Source organism: Centropristis striata, chromosome 15 (assembly GCF_030273125.1).
Source record: "Centropristis striata isolate RG_2023a ecotype Rhode Island chromosome 15, C.striata_1.0, whole genome shotgun sequence".
In the NCBI taxonomy this organism is placed as follows: Eukaryota; Metazoa; Chordata; class Actinopteri; order Perciformes; family Serranidae; genus Centropristis; species Centropristis striata.
In genome coordinates, this window is record NC_081531.1 from 34,631,177 (window position 1) to 34,648,880 (window position 17,704).

Sequence of the window (17,704 nt, forward strand, 5' to 3'; positions counted from 1 at the left end):
TTTTTAATTAAGGAAAATCCTTCTCATTGTGCCTTTAACCTTTTGTCAAAAGTAACCAGACAGAATTTTGGGACGTTTCCCAGAAGCCAAGATCGAATTTTATTTCCCCATATGGTCGTTAGCGTCTATGTGACACTCAGCTAATAGGAGAGCGTGTGTTGGAGAGTAAACATGTCACTGTGTTTGTCCTCATATAACAGATGTTTTGTTGAACCGGTTCCATGAAAGCTTCAAATCGCTCAGCAGGAGGTTCTGGCTTACTGGAACAGTCGCAGTAATCAAACAGTTCACCTTCTCTTCCACACCCAAAAAATAACACCATAAAAATATCACCACAGATTGTTTTATACAAGCAGCTTATCATGTCCAACATATTATTAGGCTGCAACCTCGAGTTGCTGTGACAGGAGCAAAGGAAGAAGTCAGCTGACGTGATATAAAGAGCGACAAATTCCGTACAGGAAGGAGGTCTGGTTGGATAAACTGGTCAAACAAACATGACTTTGACCAGATGTGGGCATTGGGCGGCCCGCGGGCCACATTCGGCCCGTTGGCTGTCCTTTTCCGGCCCGCGTGAGGTTACCCACAAATTAGAAATCAATATAACCGCAGTGCTTTTATTTTGAAGGCGATTTACGTATATCTGAGTTACCAGAGTTACCTCGGTACCTAATCAAAAACACGTATTGCTTTTTGCATAAAGTTAATAAATTACTGGTTTACTGCATAACATACATGTTCTGTATTGTTTTTGTGCTTTATATGTATGTTTAGCAGCATTCCTGGCTGAATGACGGTCGACTCTTTAACTGATAGTTCACAAGATTTATTTAAAATCGTAGCTCCATGAAAATAAGAATAAGACATTCCTTGATCACCTTGTGAATCCACCATAAGAGCTAACAAACATTAGCATTAGCACTGGAGCTAACAAGCACTTTTACAATAGTATAGTTATATAACAATATAGTTAAGACAACAAATATATCCACTAATATATATGAGAAGAAAATAAACTTTAACAAACCTTGTTCCTGTAAGCCGCCACTTTCGAAGCCTTTTGATACTTTATATCAACTTTGTATCAATTACGACGCACTCATTATTATTTACTGTTCATTTTTCTTTTTACCGTTACACTTGCTAAAATTAAAGCACCCGTTTCACACTGGACGGCACCTTTTCAAAATAAAAGCATCAAAACATTGTAAAACACCTAGAAAATGTACAAAAAATGAAAGAAAAAAAAGCTATATAACACAAAAACACAGATAGGAATAGATGTGTTTAATTGTATTGTGTTTATAAATGTTAAAGTCATATCATGATTGGTGTATTTACTTCTTTTTGCTGCTATATTTGATTTACTCCACATTAACAGTCTCATCATAACATGTATTCTTATCAGTAACAGCTAAAAACCAGATAATTTACTATATTTTATAAAGAGATTAAATTAATATTAAGCAGAATTTAGTTCAGAGTTTTAGTCCGGCCCCCGCAACCTTCGTGGTATTGGTCATGTGGCCCCTTGGGAAAATTAATTGCCCACCCCTGCAATAGATATTACCTCTGTTTTTACTGCAACAATATCAGATTAATGGATAAAAAGCTCACAAGAAACAAAACTCCATGAACAAGCTGTATGATTGAAGGACCATAAACTGTTTTTACTGAAGGGAAAGGATCTTCTGGAGGCTGTTTGTTTTCCCAAAGAAAGAAAAAACAGCCACAACTTACTTTCCTCAACTTAAATACTCCAAATAACCCGAACAAAACCTTTCCGGGTTCTTTCCTCTTCAGCCGGAGTCACTGATGTCTCTCTTTCCGGCTGACTTAGAAGCTGCCTTTGTTGCCCGTCATGACTGCTGACCCCCGTAGTATAACTATCAGTGGCTCCATCCAAATTCCTGTGGGTGTGTCGCGGCTTTTCAGTGTCGCTGCTCAGCCAGGTTACTGTTAGCTCAGCTTTTTCCTTTCATATCTCCTGATTCAGTGAGCTCTGCAGTGCCTCTTTAGCAGTCCGTTTCACTACATTTGCTGTCGTATGTGCTCCGCGTCTTATTGCTGCATGTGTCTTTGCATCCTAGCCTTAAATTCACCAAATCCTCAGTGAGGCAGGAAAAAGATAAGTGAGGTGACCTCTGCTATACGGCAGCATGGGACTCAGACATTTCCCAGTTTATAGTTAGTTAATTATGCTCTGTAACCTTTCTGTCTTTCTTATGTGTTAAAGTGTTCATGTGTTAATGTGTTTTTGTCATTTTGTGTCTTTTTTTTTGGTCATTTTGTGTCTTTTTTTTGGTCATTTAGTGTCTTTTTTGGTCATTTTGGGTCTTTTTTTTGGGTCATTTTATGTCTTTTTTGGTCATTTTGTGCCTTTTTTTGGTAATTTTGTGTCTTTTTTGTCATTTTTTTTGTCATGTGTCTTTGCACCCTAGCCTTAAATTCACAAAATCCTCAGTGAGGCAGGAAAGAGATAAGTGAGGTGACCTCTGCTATACGGCAGCATGGGACTCAGACATTTCCCAGTTTATAGTTAGTTAATTATGCTCTGTAACCTTACTGTCTTTCTTATGGGCACCACAGCTTTAACTTAATCTTTTGTGGGTGTATCGACCTCTCTGTGGACTCTTATCTTTACTCCTGAATCTGCTTCGTCTGTCAAAGTTTTCTCATTGCTAAAGTTTTGTCGTGCTTCTCCGATATTAACTCCAGCATGAGTCATCAATCGTGTGTCTGGCAGCAGTGATATATAAATATACATGCACTGTAAATGCATCTATTACAAGAGCATGGGGCTCATGTTTAATTCATAAAAACACGTCCCCAAGCATTGTTTTCAGTGTTTGTTCTGAATTCAGATTAAACACAACAGATTCTTCAGATTCTTTCTTCCATCCATCTACTCTAGCAACTGTCACATTTCATCAGCAACAGACTGTTTGAATCACAACCAAATGGATGCAGATCAGAGCCTTTTATTCTGAAACTACTTGGTACAATACAAGGCTGTAGGCATGCAGTCAACATAGATATGGACCAAATCTAATTTCCTGCCATTCTAAATTTTTTTTTTTTTTTTTAAAACTACCAACACATACAAGAAACATTTATTTTTATGTCTGATATGGGTAATATGGGTAACACTTTACTATAACATCTAAGTAATGTTTATAGATGGTTTATAAACCAATTATTAACCATTTACAAAGTGCTATACATATTTAATCTTTAAATGTTTTCAACAATTTCTTAAAGGTATATGAATCACTTCAAAATCATTAACATACTTAATATGGTGTTAAAAATTTTAAAATGGGTGCAACTAAAACTATTAATTATAATTTAATTGTTTGTTAATGGTTAAGTAACTATAAACTTCTATTTAAATACCATCTATTTGTCATTTATAAATTATTTAGTTAGTTAAACATTAATAAATTATCTATTTACCATTCTAAATGGTTTATATAATGATGATTAAACATTAATAAATCATCTGTTTACCATTTATAAATGATGTTTATTGTAAAGTGTTACCCTAATATGTTATCATCAAGACATGGCAGAAGGCAATCAAATTATATATATGTTTTTTCTGCATAAGGTGCAAATATTATAATGGAACATTGTAGTTTTACAGTATTATTCAATTGCTTAGAGAGTTCTACATAAAAATATTAAGTCAGCTATCTGTTTTTTTTAACAGTAAACCATTTAAATGTAAAACATGTAAAAACCACTAAGTTATTCTACATATATATATATATATATATATATATATATATATTCAGATATAAACTGGATATTATCTGTATATTTCAAGGAATTATCTGTTAAATAACATAAAAACTGTCATGTTTGCTGTCATATTAAAGTAAAATAAAAACATATTATTCTACAAATATATATTTAAAAAAAACATTTTCTGTATATATTACGTATTTTTAAATACATTATCTGTTTAATAACTTTATTTATAATTAACTGTTTATTTTATATGTTTGTTTAACATTCCCGGGTGCACACCTAGCACTGATATAATAAGGGTAAATAGTTTATTTATGATTGCTACATTTGCTAATGATCCTTTTGGACAGCAGCGCGTGGCTGCCTGTGGTAGCACAGCAATTATACTATTATGCATATTATAATGACTGCTCTGGTGCACCACCATGTTAGCCTGCTGTAAACATTGTCTGCCTCCATTTATTTTATTATTAGAAGAGGATTTAATTGCTCTGACAAACATTGTATCACTTCATCATGAGCGTGTTGATATTTGTAATAAAAAGCATTGGATGATATTTGGACACAAGCTAAATCAATTTCAGTCTGCAATCGTACCAAAGCAATACAGTTAAAGATTATACACAGAATGCACAAATCCCCCAACCGCAGGCATCAATTCAATCATACTCTCTCACCCAGAGAGATAGAAATTGGTACTCTAACTCAGCTATTCTCAACCTTGGGGTCGGGACCCCAATTGGGGTCGCGAGATGATTTCTGGGGGTCGCCAAATCATTTTGGAAGTCAGCTCTGTCTCCACTGTGTTAAAGTGTTCATGTGTTAATGTGTTTTAGTCTTTTTGGTCACTTAATGTCTTTTTTTGTCATTTTGTGTGTTATTTGGTCATTTTGTGTCTTTTTTTGATCATTTTGTGGTCAATTTGTGTCTGTTTTGGTCATTTTGTTTCTTTTTTGGGTCATTTTGTGTCTTTTTTAGTCATTTTGTGTCTTTTTTGGTCATTTTGTTTCTTTTTTGGGTCATTTGTGTGTTATTTGGTCATTTTGTGTCTTTTTTGATCATTTTGTGTCTTTTTTAGTCATTTTGTGTCTTTTTTTATCATTCTGTGGTCAATTTGTGTCTTTTTTTAGTAATTTTGTGTCTTTTTTTGATCATTTTGTGGCCAATTTGTGTCTTTTCTTAGTCATTTTGTGTCTTTTGGGTAATTTTGTTTCTTTTTTAGGTCATATTGTGTCTTTTTTGGTCATTTTGGTTTTTTTTTGGTCATTTTGTGTCTTTTTTGATTATTTTGTGGTCAATTTGTGTCTTTTTTGGTCATTTTGTTTCCTTTTTTTGGTCATTTTGTTTCTTTTTTGGCTGATCTGAACTGTGCGTGTGAGATTGTGTTCAGTGAGTGGGGGTCACGGACAACATTCATGTTAAATTGGGGGTCGTGACTCAAAAAGGTTGAGAACTCCTGCTCTAAAGAAAGACAGTTGTGTGATGGAGCTCTTCTCCTTCTTGCTCCTCCAGGTTTTGCGATCCTCCAGGCCATCATGGAGTCGGCCGTAGCCAATAACTGGCAGGTGACGGCTCGCTCGGTGGGGAACATCGTGGACCCCACAGAGTACAGACGCATCATCGAGGAGATGGACCGCAGACAAGAGAAACGCTTTCTGATTGACTGTGAAGTGGGCCGGATCAACTCTATCCTGGAGCAGGTATGGAGCCGCCACACGCTGCTGCATCGTAAACACATTAATGTTTGTCTTGCTCTAACTAGTGTGAGCAAAAACCCATGGCCTTTTAGATTGAGAGGGTTCTTCTTGTTTATTATCATAATGGGAACATTATGCAGTATTATTCTATTGCTTAATGGTCTTCAATGTGAAATTACAGTGAATTCTATGTAAAAATACAAAAAAATCACATTGCTGAATGTAAAATTAATGCAACTTTCTGTGTTTTAATAGTATGTTTAATGTGAAAAGAAATAGCAAAAACAAAAAAAACAGTAAAAAAGTCACACAAAACACTTTCATTTTGTTAATTGTGCTTTCATTTGCATTGTGATACATTTGGAAGAGATTGATTAATACAGCTTTGAGAGGATATACACTTTATCTGTCAAGAATAAATTACATTGTCACAATTGTTTCATGAAAAGAGGTAAAAAATATTTGGTAACGCTTTATAATAAGGTCCTTAATAACCATTAATTAACAAGTAATAAGGCATTGTTCTCGCTTTAGATCCGGTAGTTGCAAAAAGCATAGTTAACTTATAATAGATGAGCAATAAAGTATATTTTAATATCAACAAGCAAACAAAATAAGATTAATAAAGGCATGGCAAAGACATAATGGGTGGGTCATGGGTGTTTGTAATGCCATTATTAACACTTATATAAGCTTATAAACACACAATAATGTTAATAAGCATCTTGTAAGGACTTACAAGGGCCTTATTACTTGTTAATTAATGGTTATTACAAGGACCTTAATATAAAGCGTTACCAAATATTTTATTCCAACTTCATGAGTGACTGTGTATATATATATATATCTGTCATTCTGGCAGCAAAAGTTGCCAAACACTTTTTTTTACAGTGCATCTCGTACCTAGTACATTTCTACGCATGTACAGCACTATTCTTGGTCAAAGTCATATGTCTGTTTGACCAATTTATCCAATCTGACCTCTTCCGTGTGCGGAATTTGTCGCTCTTTATATTGTATTACGTCAGCTGAAATTAGACTGTCCTCCTAATATAATGGGAGGAGCAGGTTGTGCTAACAGACACCACTACAACTGCTTTATTTGAGAAAAAAAAAGAGAATTTCTGTCCTCAAATGGCTTTATTTAACCTGATGGCTCTGCATGTTCCAGTGTCTCTAAAGGAGTAAACACACACTTCTTGCCTTGAGCTCCATCTCCATCCAGACACTCAGCGAGATAACAAACTCTTTGGCTTTGTTTGCTTCACCACTTTTCATTTCTTGTTATTATTACCCTAAACACTTGGAGTGCATCATGATTGCCTCAGATCTCAAGATTCTCATTTAGAAGACGATGTTAAACAGGCGAGATGGGTGCACTCAATTAAGGCTCGTTATTTCCTGTTTTTTTTGGGCACATGTTGTTTGAGGTCATCTGGGCTTAATTCACGTGGAGGAATTAAACAGCCTCCTCATCCTTGTTTCCTAGGTGATCATCAGCTACAGTTTTCCCACACGAGTCTTGATTCACATTCAGTGTTTGCTAATGCGTGCTGCACGCTGTGGCTGCACTGTGGAGAATACTTTATTGTCAGAAACGCATTAAATGAGGGTTAACTGGGAATTTGTTTACTTATATAGAAGATCATTAGTGTTCATTTGGAGGATGAGAAGCTATGTTGCACATGTGGTCTATTAGTTTTTAAGTGTGTTGTTGTTTCTCAAGATTTACGTCATTGAATCGATTCTTGGATGTCTCATATGCTTTGTTTTATGTGTGCATTAACATACATCATCATTATATGTATATATTATGTTATGATTCATGCTTTAAGTACTTAGTAAGAGATTGTAAGCAAAAGCCCATGGCAAAAGTCATTTTACAGGATTTTGCAAATATAATTGTATTTTTATATATATATATATATATATATATATATATATATATATATATATATATATGTGTGTGTGTGTGTGTGTGTGTGTGTATGTATATGTATGTGTATATATATATATATATATATATATATATATATATATATGTGTGTAGATACACACACACACACTCACACAAACTCTTTGCGTAATTAATGTCAGATTACTTAGGTAAAATTTTAAGCTAAGTACTTTCCTTGAGTATTTCAATTTCATGTTACTTTCTACTTATACTTCACTACATTTTAGAGGCAAATATTGTACTTTTTTTCTCTCTATTACATGGGGTGGGTATATTCTGCAAAACGAGTACTTTCTTATGATTATTTAAGTACATTTTGATCCTGATACTTTTGAAAGTAAGTTTTGAATGCAGGACTTTACTTGTAGTGGAATAATATTAGTACTTCTACCACCACTGATTACATTGTACTGGTGTACCTAATGAAGTGGCTGGTTTGTGTATGTTTATGGACAAACTATGTGACCTATTTGACAGCTAAAGTGTGTGTGTGTGTGTGTTCATCTGAACTATTATTCCCCAGCACATCTTAACCTTCTGTTCTTTGCTGAGGTATTTGTGTGTAAAGGCGTCTGCCCTCTCCGTAATGATCTCCATTATTGCCGGCCTTATGAGCTTCTCTCTGACCTTTTCTGCACATCTGTCTTCATTTCCTTCAACACAGGGGAAATATTTTTAATGACAAACGCAGAACATTTTCATTAATTATGGCAAGTTTGCTTTCCTCTGCCCTTCACGTCGATGCGGAGGGTTTCTTCAAATGCTCTCAAATTGCCTCCATATTAGATTCAAGTTATCGGATCAGATAATGGCGGTCACTGGGTGTCATGTCAGGGCCGATCCCATCATAATCTCTTTACTGTTTGGCGTTAATGCGAGTGGTGGCCTCGTAGGCAGCATCTGTCAGACGAGTGTCTCTCCAGATGCTTGAGAGCGACACGTCTGCGTCTCCGGAGAACGATTCCTTATACGAGCTGTGACATCAACACTTGCTTTAATGTAATATCAGCTCCCAGTGTAAGTAGGACACACTGTCCCATAACAGCAACAACAATGAGCCTACTATAAATAGCCTACCCTCCTAGCCTGAGGGAAGATCTCTCACAAAGGCAGAAGTGAGCAAACATAACGGAGATCACTCAGGAAGCAACCGTTCCGGACAGGATTTATCGTGTAACCGGTGACCTCGTAAACACTACAATCATCACGATTAAATTCTTTTTAAGCTATTATCTATAAATACGCGGGCATCCATCATTCATTTGGTGCTAATATGTTGTGGAGGCAGTTTGTAACGAGGCTTTATGTGTTGATAAATGTGCTGTGGGGCTTTTCTGCTCCCCCGCCGGCTCTCTCAAAGTATCAGTCTGCTCATCCCTTCACTAAAGTAAAGACGGAGCGATAAACACCTTTAAGGCTTCTCATCAATAATAGAAGCAGTGCAGTGGATTTCTAATCGCTGCCAGAGGAGCAGTCACCTCCATCCTCCTCCTGCACAGTGGACAGACAGGGAGAGAGTCAGAGAGAGAGAGAGAGGAGAGAGAGAGAGAGAGAGAGAGAGAGAGAGAGAGAGAGAGAGAGAGAGAGAGCTTGTGGGAATTGAGCCATGTAGTGTGAGTCTCCCTGTCTGGAAAGAGGAGAAGTGCTGAACACCCAGAGGTGCACTGGAATTCCACTCCCAGTGAGTGTGATAGTGGAGCAGGATGCTGTGTTATGGATGAGGTTACATCCACCAGGATGTTATTTAATCCTGTACGTTGCTTTGCGTGGGTGTTGGTTTTTAAAGGCCGTGACATAACAAATGGTTACTGTTGCATAAATGTTTTCTCTGAGTGGGTGATGTTTTTTTTGCTTGGCTGTCTGATCACAAATGTACAGTATGTTTAAGCAGCAGTCTGCAGCCATGCTAGTAGCTGTGTGAGGCTGGGACTTAGATAGCCCTCTGAACCCAACTAGGGCGTTTTTTTGCTCTTTTTTTTTTTTACGTTTTACTCACTGTGGCCTTGTATTTTTACTATGTATAGTAAAAAAAAAAAAAATTATTTTTCTTTTCTCTTCTTTTCTTCTTTAACATATAGCACTCCTTAGCAATGACAGTTAGCTCTTAAAGTTATGTACTTACTTGATTCCTGTGGTCTATGTCTAGTACCATCAGGTTGAATGCACTTATTGTAAGTCGCTTTGGACAAAAGCGTCTGCTAAATGACATGTTATGTAATGTAATTTCACTGCAATATATAAAATATATAGATCCAGCTCCTCTATGGAATCAGTACAATCATGGCTAGAAATGTCTTTTGTGCAGAATAACACTGTTATAATGACATAAATCGTAATATAAAAAAGACATTTTTCCAAGTGCCTACACTGTAAAAAACAATCTGTTTAATTTACAGTAAAATACCGGCAGCTGTGGTTGCCAGAACTTCACTGTAAAAATTACAGTGAGTGGGTTTTCTACTGTAAATTTAAATGTAAATATCAGCAAAAACTGTAATTTAGACTGAGTCCCTTTATTTGAGGGTAATTGTGTTTCGCCCAGGAGCGCAGAATTTAATGTTTTAATGTTTTTAGGTAGTTATTCCAAACTGTTTATTTATGATGAAGTGACAGAAATATCACAATTTTAAGCTTTGTTTTGGTTACTTTTTCTAACAGAAACCTTCACAACCTATTATCTGTTCAAGGACTGTTGGAAAGTTCTAATTCTGACGATAATGCCTGTTTTTACATTTTATTTCTATGATAAATGGTATTTTTTTGGCAATCTTTTAAAGAAAAAAATACATTTTAAGATATCGCCCAACCTTAGTAGTGGACATGGCACATTACATTTTATCCTTGTTTCCTTTCTTTTCCAACCTTTTCTTGCTCGTTTCCCGTACTTGAAACTTCACCTTGAACTACAAATAAAAATATGTAAAAAGGCATGAACTTGAATGTCCTGCAAAAAAGCCACAACAACAGGACAACTATCTGTGTTTAGACCTTCATTTCCTCTTTCTTTACTTCCATTATAAACAAGAAAACTCGGCTTCCGACAAAAGAAAAACACTGACTGTGAAATTGGAAGTTTTTTGTAGAGTCTTGTATGGAGCCCGGCTGTCCAAAAGGAGACCCTAGAGAAGTCTGAGTTAAAAGCAACCCGAAATGAAAAACAACATCAAACGCGCGTAAGCAGGAGAGTTGGCAAATGCAACAAGGATAGTAAGGACATTAGAACTTCATACACATTTTTTTATTTTGTTGAAATTGGCATTCAATAAGAAGGCTGTGTGAAGTACAGAAGTGTGTGGTTGATGGCTGCTGAAAGACTGCACACAGGCCCAGAAAAAACAGAAAAAACACAATTAAAGCACTTGTTTGGTTCCAAATTCATTAAATAATGAATGAAGGGAATGTTTTAACATGTAATAACAATTTGAATAGCAATACTTAGAACCAAAAGGAGCAAGGACATTCAATATTTTCAAGGTTTTATTAAAATCCGTTGAAAATATTGTATATACACTACCGGTCAAAAGTTTTAGAACACCCCAACTTTTCCAGAATTTAATTGAAAATGATGCAGTTTAATGTCTCAGTGTACTCTGAAATGAATGCACATTTGCAACATTTAAAATTCTTTATTGAGCATGATAGTGTTTTGAAAGTAAAAAAAAGATTCAAAATCACATTTTATGTTGGACTAAAGGACCAAAAAAAGACACAAAATGACTAAATAAAGACACCAAAAGACACAAAATGACTAAAAAAAAGACACCAAAGGACACAAAATGACTAAATAAAGACACCAAAAGACACAAAATGACTAAATAAAGACACCAAAGGACACAGAATGACTAAAAAAAAGACACCAAATGACACAAAATGACTAAATAAAGACACCAAAAGACACAAAATGACAAAAAAAAGACACCAAAGGACACAAAATGACTAAATAAAGACACCAAAAGACACAAAATGACAAAAAAAAGACATCAAAGGACACAAAATGAATTAAAAAAAGACACAAAATGACCAAAAAAAGACACAAAATGACTAAATAAAGACACCAAAAGACACAAAATGACTAAAAAAAGACACCAAAGGACACAAAATGACTAAAAAAAGACACAAAATGACCAAAAAAAAGACACCAAAAGACACCAAAAGACACCAAAGGACACAAAATGACTAAAAAAGACACAAAATGACCAAAAAAGACACAAAATGACTTACAAAGACATGAAAAGAATTCAAAAATGGACAAGACTCCATAGAGTTAAGTTGTTAACCCATTTCTTGTTCCTTGAAAAAGGCATACCGTACTTGTATAATTCTGAAATGTACATTATTTTTCAGTTTTGGTTGACCTTACCTTTTTTTATTTACCTCTGGCAGTTCACCACTTACCTTTGTACCCTTTCAAGCTGTTCATTTGACGTGAACTGCTTGAATTTCAATAAAAAACTGGAAAAATTGTTCTAAAACTTTTGACCGGTAGTGTATAATGTGCAGAAAGTTTCCTAATGAAGCACTTTGCACGCAGAGATTCAGCTCTGTGGCTATCTTTAACTGATATACAGCCACGTCCTTCCTCTGCTATATTTTCTTTTTAATGCACTTCTTTGACAGTTCAGTCCCTCCTCACATTATGCCCTGTTTTTTTAGTAGAGTACCGTAAAAATAATTAGTTGACTGGTGGAAAGGGACAGTCATCAACCTTAGGACGCCCGTTCCAGTTCTGAAGAAGGCAGATGATAAATCACTGTAACAAAGAGAACTCCCCATCAGTGGGAAGAGAGTCAAATCCTCTTGAAGGCACATGGGCAGACATCCAGCTCTGCACAGGAATTGTGGCTCCAGTCTGCTTAATTAGAGGCGATTCCCGCAGGAATATTTAGGCTGATCGTCCCGCAGCTCAGACCGGCTTCAAACGCTGCACCACAGACCTGCTCGTCCAGACAGGAGGGCAGGAGGAGCCCTGAGGACGGACTCTTAAAAATAATTGAGACCTGAGATAACTTCTCTCTGTCTGTCTTCTTAAAACATTATTAAAAACCTATTTATTCTCCTTGGCGTTCAGTCCCAGCTAGGCAAGAATCCTTGGCTTTCTTTTTTACTTTTTTACCCTTTTATTTGTCTTTTGTATCTCTAACTCTGTTTTGAAAAAAGAAAAAGAAAAAGTTGGGTGAACTCAACTGTAAGTTGTACTAACTTATAATTTTACATTGTAATAACTTTTAATCCTTACTTCTGCTAACTTCTGCAATGTGCTGAATTGGCACGATTGTAACACCGCTATGAAATGTCAGCTAATGTTGCGACCACAATTTTGAGTTAGCATTGATACGCTAATGGCTACTCTTGTAGCTGTAACAAGCAGCGCCGCTAGCATCAGTTAGCCACTAGCATCAGGTAGCCGCTAGCTTTCGCTAATGACCGAATTTCACCGCTTTCCCACATTTCACAACAAAGAAATAAGAGTTAACAGAACTATTGTCCCTTTTCTTGAACCTCAACTTAAAGATATAAGTAACAACAACTCTCCAACTTGTTTTTGAACCTACAACTGGCTTGTTTTGTTCTGCTAACTTACATTATTGCCCTAAATGTCAATAATTTATATTTCCAAGTTTTACCAACTTAAATCACTGTTTTAGGCCAAAAAATACAAGTTGGCTTTTCTGCAGTGTACAGGTCACAGCAGCTCATTTCATACAGTGAGGTCGAGACTTAAGAAATCCTACTACAGATGCTGATATGATTCAGTCTTCCTGGGTGAACTCGTGGTCACATGGCTGCTGTGGCCCGTTGCCAGATGAGAACATTAACTGTAGAAAGAAGAGGACAGGGCACGGCACTTAGACTATCCTTTCCATTCGATGAGCATTAAAAATGCAGGAGCCAGTCAGTACAATCAGTGCTGCAGGTTCCTTCTCACTTACAGGCTTCTTCTCCCCCCGAGCTGTTTGAACTGGCTGTTTTGTGAGAAATGGATTTTGACAGAGAGGACGATACGAGTCCTGTGACAATAAAAGTGTTGCTCTCTGTGTGACGGTACTGCCTGACCTCTTTCAGGTTCCTGGTGGTTTCACATACTCAGAAAAATGCGTTTATCCCAGGGGACCATGAAACTGGAGCATCAGGATCCTAAAAATATTTGTTATGGCCAGATGTTTTTTTTCAGAACAGCACCGCCAACAGAGGGAAGGAGCAAATCCCTCAGCAAGTCAAACAAAATAATCTTAACAGGAACATGTGTCCCGCTCACGCAGGGGCAGGAAATTATCCTCGTATGCAGCTGGTTTGTTTTTATTAGATATATTTTTCCACAAATGCATTCAACAGCTGCGAAGTCTATCTAAATTACATAACATGAACAGTATGTTATATCATTTTTATTAATATTTTAACATAGATTTTTAATGATTTTTTAACATTAAAAAGAACCAATTGTCAACCAAGTGTCCTTAAATTCTCAGCAAATTACAAAAAACTGTCATAATAATTTGTCATTATGATAAATATTTTGTAATTTCATGGTATTTGTAGAAAAAATATTATTTCAGTATGATTTTTTTTAGATATTCGCAATGTCACTTTTTATGTATAACGATAATAATTTGGTTAAAACTGAACGTGATAGCTTTTCATAGATGTAGGATCTGTAAGGAATGTGTTCATTTCACTCTGGTCTGATCGGCCTAAAACAGTGATTTAAGTTGGTACAACTTGGAAACATAAATTATTGACATTTAGGGCAATAATGTAAGTTAGCACAACAAAGGAAGCCAGTTGTCTGCTCAAAAACAAGTTGGTTTGTTGTTGTTACTTATGTCTTTAAGTTGGGGTTCACAACAAGGGACAATAGTTCTGCTAACTCTAATTTGTTTGTTGTGAAATTCGGTCATTAGCGAATTAGCTAATCTGTCACTGCACGTGCACATGCATTGAAATAACTGATGCTCTAATCATTGACATATCCCAGACTGTGAAAAAGTATTTGTTTCTGTTTATAACTAGATAAAAATCAGAAAATATGGATCACAATGCCAATTATCATAATGGTGATGACTGCTGTAATGTGCTATTAAAATGTGATTCCAAATAAAGACAAAATGTAAAAAAATAAAAATAAAAATAAATAAAAAACAATTAGGAATTGGAACTAGAATTAAACTGTCTTTCAAATGATTAAAATCCTGGAAATACATTTATATTTGGGATGATTATCTTGACTGACGCTGGTTAAAAGATTCAGCTCAGTGAAAGTGGAAAACAATATTAATATAAAATTAAATTGCAGTTTTTTATGCTGGCATTTGTGGCCTTTAAAGTAACAAAAGGGAGCTTTTAGTGGTGAATAAACCAAAAAGGTATGAATTTTGCATTAAATCTAATGTTTACTCCTCCTGTTACACTGCAGTAAACGGACAAAAACACAAAAAAAACATTTGTTTCGTGTTCCTCGTAGCTACAGTAAGCAATAAATGTTTACAGTTGATTATTTTCTAACAGCTAAACGCAGTTTCAGTCAGAAGCAGCAGTTGAGGTGTTGGGTTTGGTTGCTCATATAGAAGTGTGAAGTGTTTCTGCCTGAGTGTGCTGGTGACAAACGGGAGTTGTAGCCAGTCTCTCCAGGCACTGCAGCTTCATTAAGTGCTCGCTGTGGTGCTACACTTGGGTCACTGCGCTCTCTTGCACATGGATGAAAAGCAAATGAAAAGCTTTTCAAGACAATTTGAAGGACAATAAGCAAGAAAAGCTTCCAGGAATGTCTTGCAGGAAAATGCAGGATGTGTCAAACTTTAAACACAATGAAATCATTTGGTATTTTCGAGGAAGGTAATTGGATTTATTGTTGAAATTTGTCAGAGTGTATAAGCTGGTCGGAGGGCCAACCTTGCAGCATCAAGGACGTTCCCTGTCTCGAGACAATTACAAGACAGAAGGGTCTAAAGTGCACAGGTGTGAGGCTGCATGCATGGAATAAGAAGCTGGACAATTATTACATCACTGTACGCCGAGCCGAAATGAAAAATATGGAAATAGCTGCAGAAATATACCACAGGGATGCATGTCCTTGTTTCAGTGCTGCTGTAAAATTCCCTCATCTGTATTCAAGCCCTCTATAAAATCTCTCCAACATGATATCACTATCACTCTGGACATTTAACATTTAGCTGATTTCAGTGCCTGAGTACACTTATATCAAAACTGTGGGGGAGTGTAGAAAGTGAAAAGACAGGAAGAGAAAAAAAGCAACTATCCACCCCCACAGTATCTTTTTGAAGCTTTGTACTCTGTGATGGAGTAGCAGAATCGAGGGAGAAATGGAGAGAGAAAGAGTGCGTGTGAAAGAGAGAGAGATGAGAGTGAGAGAGAGAGAGAGAGAGAGAGAGAGAGAGAGAGGTTTGGATGGTGAAGAAGTTTAAAGAAATCAGTGAGTGCAGCTCTATCTTAGTCTGCTGGCGTAGACAGGTGCTGTACAATGTTTTGGCTTTAATTAAGTCTACTGTGCGACTGAGACGGGCGGAGCTGGAAGAGGCAGACTGCAGAGAGAGAGAGAGGGAGAGAGAGAGAGAGAGAGAGAGAGGTTTGTCGGAGCCTTGACCTTATTTTACATGTTGAAGTTAATGGAAAGGAACAAGTGCTGTCATCACAGTTTCTCTCCTCTCTGTATGTGTCTCATACAAACACACACAAATGTACAAATGTGCTCACACGATCCCTCTCGCCTTTGCAAAATGTCGCTCTAAAATGTCTTTTTTCTTCTTTTTTTTCTCCCCTCCCTTTCTTTCCACCAACTACTCTACTGTGTTATGAAATGAAAAGGTCTTTGTCATTTCTGAATCTCAGCCCTCTAAATGTTCTTGGTGTTATGAGATGTGAATGTGACTCACTGTGTGTCTCCTCCTGCGACTTGTAGGTGGTGACCTCGGGAAAAAACAGCAGAGGATACCATTATATCCTCGCCAACCTGGTGAGAGCTCACAACATGAAACAATCCAACAAAGAACCAGAACAACGCGGCTCAGCGTGACGCAATGTAGTGCAAAGAAATGCAACACAAGTTCTCCATATGTACTTATAAAAGACTAATAATTGAGCACAGTAATTAAACAAAAAGATGAACATTTAAAAACAAACAAACAACAATAAATACAAGACAACAACACAAAATGAAACAACAACAAGACTCAATACTTATTTGTGTTCAATAGGAAGAAGCCAAAGCTTATTAAATCCTTCTCCCTATGTTAATTTACTATATTCAGTTATATAACAACAATAATATTTATATATATGTATGTATAACACATAGTAATGTAGTTTATAAACGTGTTATTACCATTATTAACACACATAACTTGTTATTAACTTACAAACACATAAGTACACATACACCCATGTAGTCATAATGAGACAACAATGAACAAACAAACAACAATAACACACAAAAAAAGAAAAAATAGTGATAAATTAAAAAAATAAAATTTAACATTAATATTTACCATCTAGAAATTGAATAATCCTGTTTTAATGTCCCATTATATTCATTTACAGATTTCAAATGTCATTTGATGATTAATATTTGAAATAAAAATAATCTACTTTTTATATGGCGCTTGCAGTTAATGTAAAAAAAACAAAAAAAACAAATAAGAATCCTCGCCAACCTGGTGAGAGCTCACAACATGAAACAATCCAACAAAGAACCAGAACAACGCGGCTCAGCGTGACGCAATGTAGTGCAAAGAAATGCAACACAAGTTCTCCATATGTACTTATAAAAGACTAATAATTGAGCACAGTAATTAAACAGATCTAAATAATGAGCAAATGATGTAGTTTTTTTTCCTCCGCTGCTAATGATCCAGCGTCTCACTAGCAGCCACTCGTGCTCTTTGCTCTCAGGGTTTCTCCAACATGAGCCTGGACAGGGTCTTTTCTGGTGGAGCCAACATCACAGGCTTCCAGATCATCAACCCAGACAGCCCCATCGTCCAGCAGTTCCTCCAGCGCTGGGAGCGCCTGGATGAAAGAGAATTTCCAGAAGCCAAAAACACTCCACTGAAGGTCAGTGAGGCGTAGCTGCCGATGCCGCAGTTATATTCTACTTAACATCTTCAAAGACGCTTTTCTCTCTTTCCTCCACGTTTTAAGGTAGTGAGAGAAAATATGTCAGTCTGAATCCGTTCAGTGAGTCGTTGCCTAAATAACTTGTCACTTGTTGCCCTTGAACAGAAGCAGCTTTCACATTTGCACAAATTTTATGTCAATCATGGTGCAAGACTTTGATTTTTTTTTG

The 17,704-nt window shown here is 36.3% G+C and overlaps 1 protein-coding gene across 4 annotated transcripts in view; it reads left to right on the forward strand.

Annotated features, from left to right (window-relative positions):
* The window catches only part of gria3a (glutamate receptor, ionotropic, AMPA 3a), a 118,995-nt gene that overhangs the window by 54,355 nt on the left and 46,936 nt on the right, over positions 1 to 17,704 (forward strand). For all 4 annotated transcript variants that reach the window (XR_009395686.1, XM_059351127.1, XM_059351126.1 and 1 more), the window contains exons 4-6: positions 5,266 to 5,453; positions 16,322 to 16,375; positions 17,311 to 17,472. Coding sequence is in view for 3 of the 4 variants with exons in the window: in XM_059351127.1 (XP_059207110.1) it covers positions 5,266 to 5,453; positions 16,322 to 16,375; positions 17,311 to 17,472 (404 nt within the window). In the remaining variant the exon portion in view is untranslated. The remainder of the gene's footprint in view (positions 1 to 5,265; positions 5,454 to 16,321; positions 16,376 to 17,310; positions 17,473 to 17,704) is intronic.